Below are 15186 nucleotides of genomic sequence, written 5' to 3'. Positions count from 1 at the left end.
AATGTTTTGCCAGATATCCGGGCGTATTTTTGGATTGCTTCACATACTGTTGCAATGAACTTGCAAGTAGTACTCCTTTATTGACCGTTTGATCTTGTGGTAAGAATTCATGATGATGGGTTTTCATACCCCAACACAGCCATCTACTCTCTTCTTAAGTGCTGTATTTTCGTGTGTGCACACCTGGAAACGGTCTAATCCAAACCTTGACTTCTATGGTAAATCCGATCAGGCTGAGCTGAATTGGTGTGCATCTTTTATCTATCCTTAACACACTCACTTTTCTTTTCGTTCTACCCTCACCTATCGGGAAAACTTCCCAAAAAAATCTAGCTTCTACTATACTTTACTACAAATAAACCTAATTTCTCTTTTCATCCAAGCCAAGGTGAGGGTGGGCTTTAACCAGACTGATGAATGCAGACTCTGCAGAGAAGAGAAGGAATCAGTGGAGCATATTTGGCTAAACTGTCCTGCCATATCAAAAATTCGGAAAAGATTCTTGAGAGCATATCTCCTCAAGGACATCACAGAACAGGAGCCCTCAAATCTGATCGGCTTCTGTAAAAGTCTCAAATTCTGAGGACACAAATAAAAGTAAGAAAGGCACAAAGGTCCTTTAAAGACAAAGTGTGGAGACAATTCGTCTCTTTCCCTCAAGATAAAAAAAAGAATTTATGATGCCATTCAAATTGAAGAACACAGTAAGCATAACTTTCACGTTTGACTGCACTTGTCGAACCTTTTTCAGTCTTGGCAATCCAGAACGCTTCCACTGGGCTGATTGAGCCTTAGTTTTGACGTCATATCCATAAACTCATGTTTTGTCACCTGTTACAACACGTTTCAGTAATTCTGCATCGTTATTGACTTTATTTAGTGATTCCTGAGCAACTTCCATTTGCCACGGTTTTTGTTTAAAATTCAACGTTACATACCCATACTTTTGAAAAATTCATGGCATTAGCCATTTGATACACCATCATCAGTAACTTCTTTGATCATAATACGTGATCGTCCATAACTATTTCTCCCACTTTTTCATACTTTCATCGGTTGTTGATACGCTTGGGCATCCGGAACGTTCGTCATCTTCATTACATCTTTGAAATGTTTACACCACTCATAAACCCTTGTTTTACTTATATCAGACTTACCATAGACCTTTATTAACATTTCCCATACCTTGTTACACTTTATTTCACTTTTTTCGCACACAATTTGATACAAATATTTTGGTCCAATTTTTTTAACAAATGACAATCATTGAGTTCATTAAACACGTCTAACCTTAGCAGCTGCCACTGAAAAAGTAAACAACACATACAGCTGGAAATTTTATTATACTTCATAATTTTATTATGGGTGGCAACGTAATAAATTAATACTTGTTAAACAAAATTACCAAACCTGCAAAATTAAAAAATTATTTTCTGAACACACCTTATACATATAATAGGCAATGTCTTACCTAATATCAAGACCAACCATCTTTGAAGACTGGTTTTGGGATTTATTTATTGCCAAAGCAAAGTTTGCCGGAGACTTGATTTTTACAATCAAATTATAAATTATGATTTTTTAACATTTTAATATGACACAAAATGTTGTCTTTTAATGTTTTATCTCTAGATAGATGACAACGTCCATTTTCCCTAGTGTATTAAAATTTTACCAAACCATCAAGGAAATTGTTCAACTCTTCAAACTCCTTGTATAATATTAGTTTCTGACAAGATAATGAACCTGATTAATTTACTATAATAAACTATATACAATTCTTTGTACATATTATTACGTCTTCATTGTGGTACTTTTCATGGACCCATCTATTCCCAGTTGTAGGAGTTGAGAACATTGCATTCTATTACATTGAAAAAATCAGCTGACATGTAAAAAAGCAACTGAATAAAACCAAACAAAAAGCGTAGTATGACAAAAAGAAGAATGGTTTGACCTTCATCTAGTGAGACAAATGACTGCTTGAAATGCTTCAGATTGTTGCTGATAGATTGCAGAGGAATATGGTCTACACAAAAATATAACCACCGCAGTGCAGTGAATTTACTGGCCGAGACAGACATGTGTAAACATGTTAAAGGATTAAACAATAAATAATTCATCCAATACAGAAAAATCTATGCATAGGGAAAAATAAATTCTTGTATGGAAAATAACATTTAATCATGTAATAATTGACACATTTGTTCCATTAACAGCTTAATTATTGTGGGTGATTACAAAAGTTATAAAATTACAAATCTGCTAAACAAGTACACATGATTGCTAACAATATAGTTTATAAAAATACATTACATTATCATTTGACCAACTGTAACACTGATATTTGTAGTAATGCACCCTCACAATTTAAACTTATTGTTAAATAACATCATACTCATCATGGAATTGAAAATCGCCAACAAATACTAAAAACTCACAACATTACTGCAATTATACATTACAAGTAAAGGCAACAACCAACTGTGTGCATATTTAAAGTCACAATAGTAACCGATTTCAGTCCTTAATTCAACAACGATTTATACCGACTTAATAATTACAGTAATATGTAATTGGTTTACTCACACAAGATGTAATTGTAAATGCTCCATTATAGAATATGTCAAGGAAAAAAAAAAGAACAGAAATGTTACTTTTGTTAACAGAGCTATAAAGTGAATGATAGAATTGTTCCATTAAACGTACTCAGATAAGAAATATTTTTTAAATTTGTACACAGAAATAAAAAATATAAAACTGTTAGCCTAATTTTTCTGTTACGGTAAGACAAAAACGAAAGTCCGACAAAAAACAGCTAACCCCTTGCCCACTATGCAGTGCTGGTTGAGATGGTTGTATTCTATTCTCAACCTTTCTTCTTTCAATGCAATATTTGAACTTCATTGTCTACATTATATACTTATATATTGTTATCGGACAATATATAACTATTATATATTATTGTATTGATTAATTATTATGATAAAGCACAAAATGCAAACAACATATTCTATAACTGGAAGATGGATAAATGCTTTAGTGATGGTCATCCACTTACAGAAACAAACAGGTAACAATATTGAAATATGACTTAAACAGCCAAATGCATAATATCAAACAGATAAAACTTTCTAAGCTAATTAAAACTTAACAAATACATAATATTGTAACATCACTATAAATGTTAACAAGTACACAATATACAATAACAGTACAATAGTTTAAAACATGTTTTATGACTATGTTTAATTACAGTCTTTCATAGTGTTTTATTTGGTAACAAACATATCAAAGGCATAAAATTATCCAATACACTCCATACACTGAGTGTTAAAAAAATTGTTATTAATTTGTTACAAGTGTGTGTTTGATCTTTACCCTGGTAATGGCAGTCATTGATATTTTAATACTATATTACTAAGTTGGTCTCCTATCAGAGAGACAATTCTTGTTCTTTTAATAATTCATGTTATTTTATTCTGGTTGCTAAAACGGTTTGCATTTATTCCATGGTGTTGGTTTTATTGTTGTTTTTGGATTCTGATTCTGTTTGATTTTATGAGGTATGTTTACCTGCACATGGATTTGATATATATTGTTGATTTTAATTAACTTGTGATAACACAAATTTATATTGTGTCAAATGAAACAAACATGAATAAAACAGTTTACTGAGAGATCAAAAAGATAATAATGAAGTTCTTGTTTCAAACTTTTAAAGTACCTAATTCTAATGGTCAGCAGGTTAGCATAGCCAATTTTAAGTTTCCTATTCTGCAAAATGGTTTCCATGTTATTTTTCTTTATATAATTTTAAAATCCAAATTTAGAATCAAATGTATATATATATATTTTTTTTTTTGTAGAATGTAGTGTTATATTCCAAGGTTCAACTTAGGTGTAAAAATATATAAATGCATCGCTGTTTTAATACTTTGCAGGTTTTGTTGAACAAAATTAATTATAAATAAGGCAGTGACAAGAGTGGGAAAACATAATTTTAAATTGTAGGCAATATCAATCAACTAAAACACTAACTACTACAGTATTTTAAACTGCCAGTTCCAGGGCAAAGAGATATATTTTAATGCAAATTAGATCAATAGAAAATGTAATTTTTTTACAATAAAGAGTAATATTGTTAAAAAAGACACAAAATTAAACTTTCTTTCATTTTCTCGATTTCATATATCATAAATCTCTCTCTCTCTCTCTCTCTCTCTAAATGTATGAAATTCATGAATGCATGTAATTTATTATGTTATAATTGGTATGCTATACTAGACAGTAAATGTATAAATAAGGCAACTGCCAAAGTCTCCCAAATTTCCTTTATAACACCTGACATTTGAGGTGAAACTTTGAAGTAACAAACTGGGTGTCTATTTTAACTGTCAATGCTAATGCCACTCTAGCTGATCCTATGTTGGGGTTTTTTAAGAACCCAACTGTACAAGAAATTAAAAACATAACACATTCATTTGTGTCTTAAAATTAATTAACCCCTCAACTGCTATACATAAACATTTGTTTTCATGCTGAGCTCTCACTTCAACCCGTTAACTGGCAACTGCCGTATAGTAAGAAGACGTTTTGGAAATCGCTTATTATTTGTGTATTTTCGATGTTTCGGTTTAAAACCAAATATCAATCGATGGCAGAATAAACGAGTTTTCGATTGAGATATATTATTACTCAATAAATCTAACTTTATTCCTCTTTGTATGGTTAGAAGAAACATCTTGTGCAAGCAACTGTTTTGACTGTAACCAGCTGACTAGGCCGACTGTCTTATTAGTTACATCTGCTATCGTTGTGTTTTGGTGTCTGTCTAATTGATTTATTTTTAGTTTATATTTTGTTTTGGTTATTAGTAATATGTGTGATGAAGTTACGCTTAATTTTAGGAATAAATCTAGTGATTTTAGAGAAGTATTAGCTGAACCGGTATCCTTATCAGGCTAGTTCAAGGTTAAACTTTTTACGAGTAATTTTGAAAGTAAGAAAATGTTCATGAAGAGAATTTATTATTATCATTTGGAAAATTCTGAAAAGAGAGATATACAATAAGCCATATATAGGCTGAATTTCCAGTGTTGTAAAGCCATTGAACAAATGGCTAAAAATATGTACATTCTTAATGGATTTTACACTAAAGTTCAAAAAGCTCTAAAAACATAACACTTTTAAAGTAAAGCCACTAAAACTATATATATATATATTTTTGGTGAGGATAAAATCATACTTCTTTTGCATATTTTGGATTTTTATAAATCTTTTATACATATATGATAAGATAGTGCAAAGTTATAAAGTATTTAAAAAAAATTCATATCTAGCGCATTCAATAATACCTTTAAATATATAGAACTTGCTGGGTGTCTTTTCTTTATTTGAGTTAACTTGCACAACTAAGATGTTCCTCCCAAATGAACAATATTTAATACAAAAATATGTGTTATTCTATTCTGCAAAAGAGTTATCGAACTCCAGTAGTATTACAGTGTCAAACATTATCTCTTTATTATTACTTGACATGAAATTTTGCCCGACATTGCAAACAGCACTACCAGTTAGCTGAGTGCAATATCAGACTATGTGAGTTGTCAAGCCTCGCACTATTCTACATATCCCAAAAATTACTAATTCAACGATATGTACATAGCTTAAATGAACGGACCGGTTACAAAACCAGATTATTTCTTTTCCACCCCCCAGTACGGCAAAGAACCCAGTAGTAAGGTATTAACAGAATATCAACAACCCTGCAATTGAAGGGTTAATTGGATATCTAATGTTGCTTTTCAATATAATTCTTACATTTAAAACACAAGTCTCATAAAAACCACACACTTACAAACATAAAAAAATATAACAATGGTGTTGGTTATAGCTGCTATCTTAAAAAATGGTGGATAAATCTTTGTAATTAAAATAAGAATAGATGTGTTAGTTTGACTAAAAATAAAATCTGAAGAAAGATGCCTCCATACTGCTGACAGCCTTTTTAATCTGAAAGATAAAATAATTAGTCAACAAATGAAATAATGTGCAATTTTAATGGATGAATGTAAGGTTTATTCCAAACCATTAAAAATACTCTTACAATTTTAAAACTCCAAATAAAAGAGCATAATTAGATTCAAAAATAAATATACATTCTATTTGTACACTTGCACTTTTAAATCCAGTAGAGTAACTATATTATAATATGAAATATTATATTATATTATATTTATTACTAAATATTAACATATAGTTAAGTATTCTTTGAAGTTTACTTTTAGTTGTAAGTAGAAGTTTGTAATATAGTTACATATATTACATTAGCGTAATTAAGTAACCACTTATATTTTTAAATAAACACATGCTTTCATTAAGTACATGTTTTAGAGATAGTGTGCATGAAATTAACACCCAACTTGTTTGATGCGATTCCTGACTTACATGTGTCACAACGCTCTGGTATAATTTATTTCTTTTAACCTAGATTACAGCTGTGTTAGGTTAGGTATTCACCTACTGAAGAGATCAGATTGCAGATCTTGAAATGTAGTGTTACTGATTTTTTTTTATTACTGAACAATGGCAAATGTCAGGAAAAATCCTGTTTACATCACAATTTTATTTTGTTCAACTATATTCAAACAACTGTTTTAATATAATCTTTGTATGCCTACAAGGGCAACTTACTAATGTATAGGTCATTACATATGACAGAATGTTTAAGTAACTTCTGCATCTTATAGATTTTCACTCTTTTTAGGTGGGTGATTTTAATTACAATACATGACCTTTCCCGGGATCTACTCATTGATATGTCAAGATTCCTTGTGTGTGAAAAGTACATCTTGTACAATTTTAAGATTGAAATTCAGTCTGTTATCATGTGAACACAAAGGAAACTGACTTTTCCAACCAACTTATTATTAGCCAATGGTGTAGTGAAGTGGGTATGGCGGTTATCATGAGATAACCAAATTAAACAACGCCGAGCGTGGCTGCTGCTTGGATGGGTGACCGCTGAGCGATCCTGTCCTTGCAAGCAGCCCGCCTGCCTGGCTGGCGGATGGTGGTTCGGAAGTTGCCTTTAAGCCGTTGGTCCCCAGGTTAAGTGTTAGAGAGGGCTTCTTAGCCCTAACTTCGCCTGGTACAATAAGACATTACTTCACTTTACTATTATTAGGATTAGCTTTCACTAGGCCACGACATGGTATTGCATTTCTCCCTTATAAGCATCAATAAGAATATTAACATTTATTTCTTTCCCTAAAACTATAGGTTATATATCTCTGAAGGTTGATTTTATTTATAGAGTGGAATCGTGTGGTAATCCAACTGTTTGATAACCTGAGTTAGTCAGATTATGAAATAGATCGAATGATCAACGATTCATTACAAAATCTAAATTTATCTACACATAATACTGTTTAGGTTTATGTTACAAAAATGAAGATTTAATAACGCTGGACTGATTAAATCTCTACATTTAAAGTATGAACAATGATAAAATAACAAACACAGATAAATGAAAAATCCGTACTTTTTACTGCAATGCTAACTACTTCTTTAAAAAATCATGTATTTATCCATTAGGATTTCTCAATAATCTTACAGAAATTTAATCTCTCATGTAATAAATTAAAAATTGCTGAACAAAATAGGTTGTTTTCATCTGCGTACAGCACACAAACGTTGAATAAACAAAGTTGAGATGGAGCAGGTTAGTCAGCTGTTTATCCGACTAGTCTTAGCAACAATAGTGTACTTGGTGGCATTACACATCTGCACAGTAGGATTACTACAACCAAGCTGTAAGAGGTTAGAGCCTGACAGTGCCTCTAAGATGACATGATCAGTAAAAGTTTAATGTCGGTCTTCGACAGTCATAATAAGTTGTGTTTTGGTAAGGTTAAAAAAGAGAATTTCAATAGTGTCTTATTAAATTTGATGAAATAATGTACAAGAAGTAGAAAACAAGTAATAACTTCTAAAGTGATTATTAAATACAAATTGTGGTATCTGCAAGGTATGCAATCACATAATATTAGACTTTCATAATACAGCCCTTCCATCGCCAAAAAAATGTTTGTGACAGATCAACAAAGGAAATCAAATTTAAAACGAGTGAATGTTCACGACAAATACATGTGTGGGAATACAGTTGAACCACAGGACACAACCAAATAGTCACTGTTTTAAGTAACTGCCCCGTAAGTGTAAAAATGAATTGAAAATATATCAAACTAAATAAATTTATATTGGAATAAATTAAAATAATTCAAGTATAAAAATTAATAAAGAAATTAGTATTTTAAAAAGAGATATATTGGCGTATGTTTGAGATTATAAAGTAAGCTTTTTCCATTTGCATCGCCCTTCTACGAGCTCCTTCTTGCTTGGCATCTAACGGTTAAGACATTAACTTTATAGAGCACATGCAAATTGTTCCATTTATTTTATTGTTGATATTTATGAGCTAAAGTATTAAAAATGTTTACAATTGTTCTGAGATCACATAAGAAATGAATTTGCCCCGATAGACGTGTTTTATAAATTAAAATGCTGTTTATTTTAATTAGTGAAAATTGAGCTACCATGTGTTGATAGTCACACATTAGTCTAACTATAGTCACACGTAAGTTAATAAACTAGGATTCAATAGTGAAGTTTCTCATGAAGTGAATGTATTAAAGTGTAAGTAAAAGTGTTTTTTCATGATGTAGGGCACATAAGGATATTACAAATGTATACCTAGCTGGCGATATGGGGGTCAAGCTGCGGTGGGGGCTCTTCTGCAGGAAAGGGGATCCCAACGACTGCACCATTTTGGCGACAGTAGTTGAGCAGTTGGTACCAATTCTTGTCATGTCTCAAGATCTTGGGGTTGCCTACTACAATCAGTAAGGCCTTTGCTCGGGTGATTGAGACATTGAATCGCTGGAACCGAAACAAAATATTTAAGAAATTAACATAAATAACAAGAATTAATGCTTTAGAATGTGGTTATTGTGCTTTTGAGTTGCTGCACAACCCTAAAATTCTCTGTGAATTATATTTTGTAAACACTACGAGGGAGGGAATAAAGTGGAAACGCTTAACAGAAATCCTGTCTCAATGAAATAATTAGTGAAATACCTAATACAAATTTTATCACTGATTTTGTACAGTACGAATAAACCAAACAGTAGTTTTAAAATCATCTCAGATTAGAAGTATTAAACCCTAAATCAAACAGAAATATAATTTTTAATTATAACGTGTTAATATGTTTCTGGAAGTACAAATGAAGAGTACAACTTATCATAATGTTTTCACTTTTACTTCCAAAGGTACAAAACATATAACAATAAATAATAACTACAGTTTGTATTTCAATTCAAATAAAAGTTTTTCTGTAGCCATTCTACGGCTAGTCAAATATAAGAAGCAATTTATTAAAGCAGGAAAATTGATTTTGTAAGTTAAAATTTGGATAATTTACCACTGGTTATTTTACTACTACTGCTGAGCATATGAATCACAAATGATTATTACACGAAGTGTTGTGTATTTTGAAGATTTTAAGTTTTTTATTATTAGCCTATTGTTTCATATAAGAATATTGTACTATAGATGGTTTGTTATTATATGAGAGTATGATAAGATTAAACCTGATGTATGACATACAAAACGAATGTTGTTACGTTTTGTAGTAATAGTCTAGGAGCCGAGCGCCAATTTACACTGTATAAGCACACAACCTATCTTACAAACAATAGAGGAATATTTCTTAACAAGAAATGAATCGTCAGACACGATAATTTTTATGGAGGTTGAAATAGGAGGGTACCAAGAGGGTTAAATTTGTTCCAGCTTGACATACCTTAAAGCAACTTTCAGTTGCGTAAATAATAGTTATATCACTGTTAGACAACTGGATAAAGAGAGTGAAAGTCACCACTTTAATGGTCTGTATATACTTAGCTGACACTTTTTAAACATTTATTTACGTGTCTGACAGCTGGTTTTAAGTGTGTAAAGCTAAGAAAATTATTATCTGAGAAAAAATGTCATTTAAATATTTGTAACCATTTCGATACCTTACAATTTTGGTCATCACCAAAACTAGCGCAGCTGATGATCACTTCTTTCTTAAGGGACATTTATGTAGTTGAAATAAAACCAGGTCGTGTGATTTTACAATAAAAATTGGCTCTCGTCCCCTGGACAATAATAAGTAGTTACTCAGTACTATTTAATTGTAACTCTGTGAGCTTATGCAATAGGCATCACTCTCCCTTCCCTACACTATCCTTATAATGACTCCTGTGAGTTTGATATTTCGTCAGTGTTTTTGCCCTAACTTATGATAGATTTAGTGCCCGCTTATTGATAGAGTTCTTTGCCACAAAAGTAATTTTATTCTATCACAACCTGGTCCCAATGTTTTCTTTAAACCAAAAACTTCATTCATATGTGTTTTTGAAGCTGTTATTGTTTAGGTTTGGGAAAATATATGCACTGACATTTGACATCACTTTTAATTTGAATTAGTATGACACGCTTTCCAATACATTATTAATTTAAGGTTTATGCCATAGTGTATCTTACCAACAATCAAACTGGATTCCAATTGCTTTAGCAATTTATATAAATCACATGCTACTAACCCCTTAACATAGTTTGCAGTTATATGAATGCATCGACTTATAAACACAATATGCGACTTGACATTCATACGAGGGTCTTCCAGAAAGTAAAGAACGATTGCGCATCACGGGCGGCGCAGTTCCCCCACCACCGCGGTAGATAGCTTGTTCGTTAGCCACACCTTCTGCCTCAGTGTGAGCTGAGTAGCGGTACCGTGAGGTCACGTTTGCGTCTCCTGTGAAAGTTTAAAATGGCGGCGTTAATTGAAAATCCCGCCAAGTGTGAACTGCGTAGTGTGATACGGTTTCTGAATGCACAGAATGTTCGACCTATTGAAATTTATAGGCAAATTAAGGCAGTTTACGGTGACAATGCGATGAACGAGTCATCAGTGAGAAAATGGTGCATTCAATTTAAGGAAGGTCGAACTAATGTGCACGACGAGGAACGAAGTGGAAGGCCGCCGTCACTCGTTACTGACGAGTTGGCAGAGAAAGTTGATGGAAAAATTCAACAAAACCGTCGTTTCACTTTGAGTGGTCTAGTGGAATTTTTTCCACAAATTTCAAGGTCGCTTTTACACGAAATAGTGACTGAACGTCTTGGTTATCAGAAAATGTGTGCTCGTTGGGTGCCTAAGATTCTTACTGATGTCCACAAGACTAAACGGATGGGAGCAGCTCTTGAGTTTTTGACTCAGTATGACGAAGAAGGTGATGCGTTTCTTGACCGCATCGTAACGGGTGACGAAACTTGGGTTTCCTATCGAACCCCGGAAACAAAGCTCCAGTCAATGGAATGGCATCACTCGAATTCACCAACAAAAAACAGGAAAGAAAAACCAAATTTGAACACCAGGAAATAGATGGCAACAGTTTTTTGGGACCGAAAAGGCCTAATCCATGTGGAGTTCATGCCGAGAGGCGAAACAATCAACTCAGAGGCCTACATCGAGACCTTGCATCGGCTTCGCCGTGCTATTCAGAACAAACGACGCAGAATGCTGTCGTCGAAAGTGGTGCTGATCCACGACAATGCTCGGCCTCATTGCAGTGCACGAACCAAAGCAGAACTCAATTCTTTCAAATGGCAAATCTTCGGACACCCTCCGTATAGTCCAGATCTGGCTCTGAGTGACTATCACTTGTTTCCAAAGTTGAAAGTGTTTTTAGGCGGAAAAAACTTTTTGGGTGACGAAGACCTCAAAGAAGGAGTAAAAACGTCGCTTCATTCCTTGGCGGCAGAACAGTATAACGTCGGTATAGAAAAACTGGTGCCACGCTACAACAAGTGCCTTGACAGTTCCGGCGATTTTGTAGAAAAATAGAGTAAGTTTATAAGTATTTATAAATAAATTTTCATGCTCTTATCTTTTGTTTTTATTGACTTATAACAAAACGTTCTTTACTTTCTGGAAGACCCTCGTACAACATGTTATCAGCCTTAACAGTGATTTATTTTTCTATCATGCAACCAATTCTTTAATTAGCAATAAAATATCATTGTACACAAATAAGAAATAAATTGTATTGTTTCTTGTTTTATCTTGCTAAATATTAAAAACGTTCTGTCAGTTCACACAAACGGTGGTCCAATAGTTAACTTTTAACAGGTAATAAATCATTCAAAGCACAAAAAAAAAAAAAAAACATTGTTCAACAAAGATCTGACCAAAATGGGTAATCTAAATTATTGAGTAAAATCAATTAAGCACATCCTTACTTAAAAACAAATAAGGTCTTTTGGAAAGATCTTTAATTTAAATGTATAGATTCGTAATACTAAAATATACACCTAGACTTACCTTGGGATTCTTAAGGAAGCCCAAATTAAAGCGATAATCTTCGTCGACCAGTGCCATACTGGACCGTACAGTTGAGATGAAAACTATTAATTTTTCACTTCCTTGGAACTCTTCTATTGAGCCAACTTTGATATCCCATCCAAGAATGCCAAATGCTTTATGAAACTTTTGAACCTGTCAACACGAAAAATAAAATTATTTTGTACCGCTTCTACATATTTTAGAATAATACCCGTTCTAGTAAGCAGACACTGGTGCTGATGGTAAGTGGTTCTGAAGTCATCTCGATCTTCGAGTTAAGTGTAAGAGAGATCTCTCTAGCACTAATTTCAGTCATATAAGAATTTTTTTGTAAGCCATCAGATAATACCAAAAATTAGCCAAAAATACCAGATTATTTTAAAAATGTACTTGTGAAGTGTTAGGAAAATAGCTATATTTAAATACTAAAGAGTCCTAACACACAACTACACCCAGTAATGTAAACATATTCTAGTGATACTACTGTTTGTTAACAGCCAAGCTGCTGTCATTTTTGCATTAACATTTTATACATCAAAATTATAATATTCAAGTAAAATATCATTCATAAAACCTCAATGTTACATTACTATAGTTATCTATCTATGAAATGGAGGGGGAAAAGCAAAGTTGTCGATGTCACAAAAACACACTTGAGCCAGACCTCACACTGCCCATGTGATAATGAAACTCCTACAGGAATTTTGTTGGGACGTGTTTGACGTGTACATGAACCACGTGTCCTTCCTTACACCTGAAATCTTTCCTTAGTAGTTAACACTTAAATGATGATGACGAGCTGAATGAACAAGTTACCAAATGGTTGAAAACACAGGCGGCAACCTTCTATGAAGAAGGCATACAAAAACTTGTACCAAGCTATGGGATGTGCCTACAAAATTTTGGAAGTTACAAGAGTTGTAGATTTTTGTACAATTAATATTTGTTCTGTATCTGTACATTTTTTTATATACTCAAACGGAACTTACTTATGGGATAAAAATGAGTGAATATCTGTTTCTTTACTGCTGAGAAGCAGATGTCAGCACATAGATGCAATAAAACACATGGCTATGCATGAACATGGGCAGACAAAGAAGACAAAAACTATAAGCAAAATATTATTCGTAAAACTACTGTAATTTGTTTATGTGGTTATATATCCACGTTTTTTCATTAAAAAAACAGAAATTATGAAAACATGTTTTTGCAATCGGTAACTTGCATACTGCCAATCAGTTGTTGGCCACGAATGGATGCTGCAGACTCGTGGCAAGGTGCAATCAAATATATAAAACACAAACTTTTAGAATAAAAAAATAAGGTATTTTTAATGCAGTAACTATTTTGTACACCTATATTTATATATCATACAGAAATTATAATACATATTTTAACAATAGGTAATTTGTGTACTGCTGATAAGGTGGCATCCACAAATAGTTGCAGCAGACCCATAGAATAGGCTTATTTGAAGATTTAGTGAATTCAAGATTCAGCTTTCATGCATCATTAATAGTGATATTGTAAAATCATGCCTTTGAAAGCATATTTTAAGCACTTCTGTTGATTTTACATCAGTTGATTACAGTGTTTTATAATAAAATATTTTTAAAATATCGGTATCAGAAACAAGTGAACAGAGCTGAGGGATTAAGAATCGTCGATATCTTAATACCGTTATGAATCAAGGTATCAAGTATTGGAATCAACCCATTCATAAATTAATATTTTTCTTGGATTTCTTGTTCAATGCAAAGTATTGATGTACTTCTTAATGGCTTTGAGACTCAATGTAAAAAAATTAAAAATAAAGTACTTCAAAAATGTAGTATACATATAAGAAATGAGTATTTGTGACACTAAAATTGTTATCTACCCATGGAAACTAAATATTATGTTTTTAATTTGGCAAGATTAGTGGACGTTTTTACAAATTAGTGTTAGATTCTAAATTAATATTTTTTGTGTTCAGGTTAAAATAAAACATGATTTTTATTTTAACATGGTATTGAATTTCTAAAATACTTTTGCAGGATGAGAATCAAACATTAATGTGCATTTAAGGCCAGCTATAATGAAATGACCTTGAGTTTTACCACATAATAATAATGTAACTTAAAACACGTAATGCCTTTATTTTTGTACTTAGAATTAAAAGGAAATTCATTATTAAAAAAAATTAATGCACACCCAATGTTATATTTTGCTTTTTCTTGTAAAGTATATATTTTTTGAGTATCTAATAAAAAATAAATAATATTTGTTATATTAATAAACTATAACTCTACAACCAAAAATAAGATGTAAGTGTTTGAGTGGGATGTAATATGGGTGTTATCGAGCGTATGTCAAGATGTCTGCTGGTAGTGCAGCCTGATATTTACTTTGCTAGATTTATCATTGTGTTGTAATCCTCTAAATGAGTAATAACTCAGGAACCTGAAAATAAAAGATCAAGGTGTAGAGTATTGTATAGTGTACAATTAATTGTAATGAATTGTAATAAACTGAGACTCTCATTGTACTCAGATAGTCAGGGTAGAGGACTGGCACAGAAAATTGAGTGGATTAATCCAAACAACCTTAAAGTAGTAGGCTCAGTTATGCCAAATGCCTGCCTCCTCCAAGTAGCTGAGACTGCTTCACATACTAAGGATGATGTCATCTTTGTGATGGAGGAACTAATGACACTCTATGTAAGGACTTTCGTCCAATTTACTCAA

General features: G+C 32.4%; 1 protein-coding gene across 1 annotated transcript in view; it reads right to left on the bottom strand.

Moving 5' to 3' along the window:
- Nucleotides 1-2165: 2165 nt before the first annotated feature.
- The window catches only part of LOC124357526 (putative helicase MOV-10), a 78561-nt gene continuing 65540 nt past the window's right edge, over nucleotides 2166-15186 (bottom strand). The window contains exons 19-21 of the mRNA XM_046809408.1: nucleotides 12440-12613; nucleotides 8758-8943; nucleotides 2166-6015 (exon numbers count right to left, since the gene is read on the bottom strand). Coding sequence (XP_046665364.1) covers nucleotides 8758-8943; nucleotides 12440-12613 — 360 coding nt within the window. The 3' untranslated portion in view covers nucleotides 2166-6015. The remainder of the gene's footprint in view (nucleotides 6016-8757; nucleotides 8944-12439; nucleotides 12614-15186) is intronic.

This window comes from Homalodisca vitripennis, chromosome 3 (genome assembly GCF_021130785.1).
Source record: "Homalodisca vitripennis isolate AUS2020 chromosome 3, UT_GWSS_2.1, whole genome shotgun sequence".
Taxonomy (NCBI): Eukaryota; Metazoa; Arthropoda; class Insecta; order Hemiptera; family Cicadellidae; genus Homalodisca; species Homalodisca vitripennis.
The sequence above is the reverse complement of the archived record's forward strand: the minus strand, read 5'-3'. Positions and strand labels throughout refer to the sequence as shown.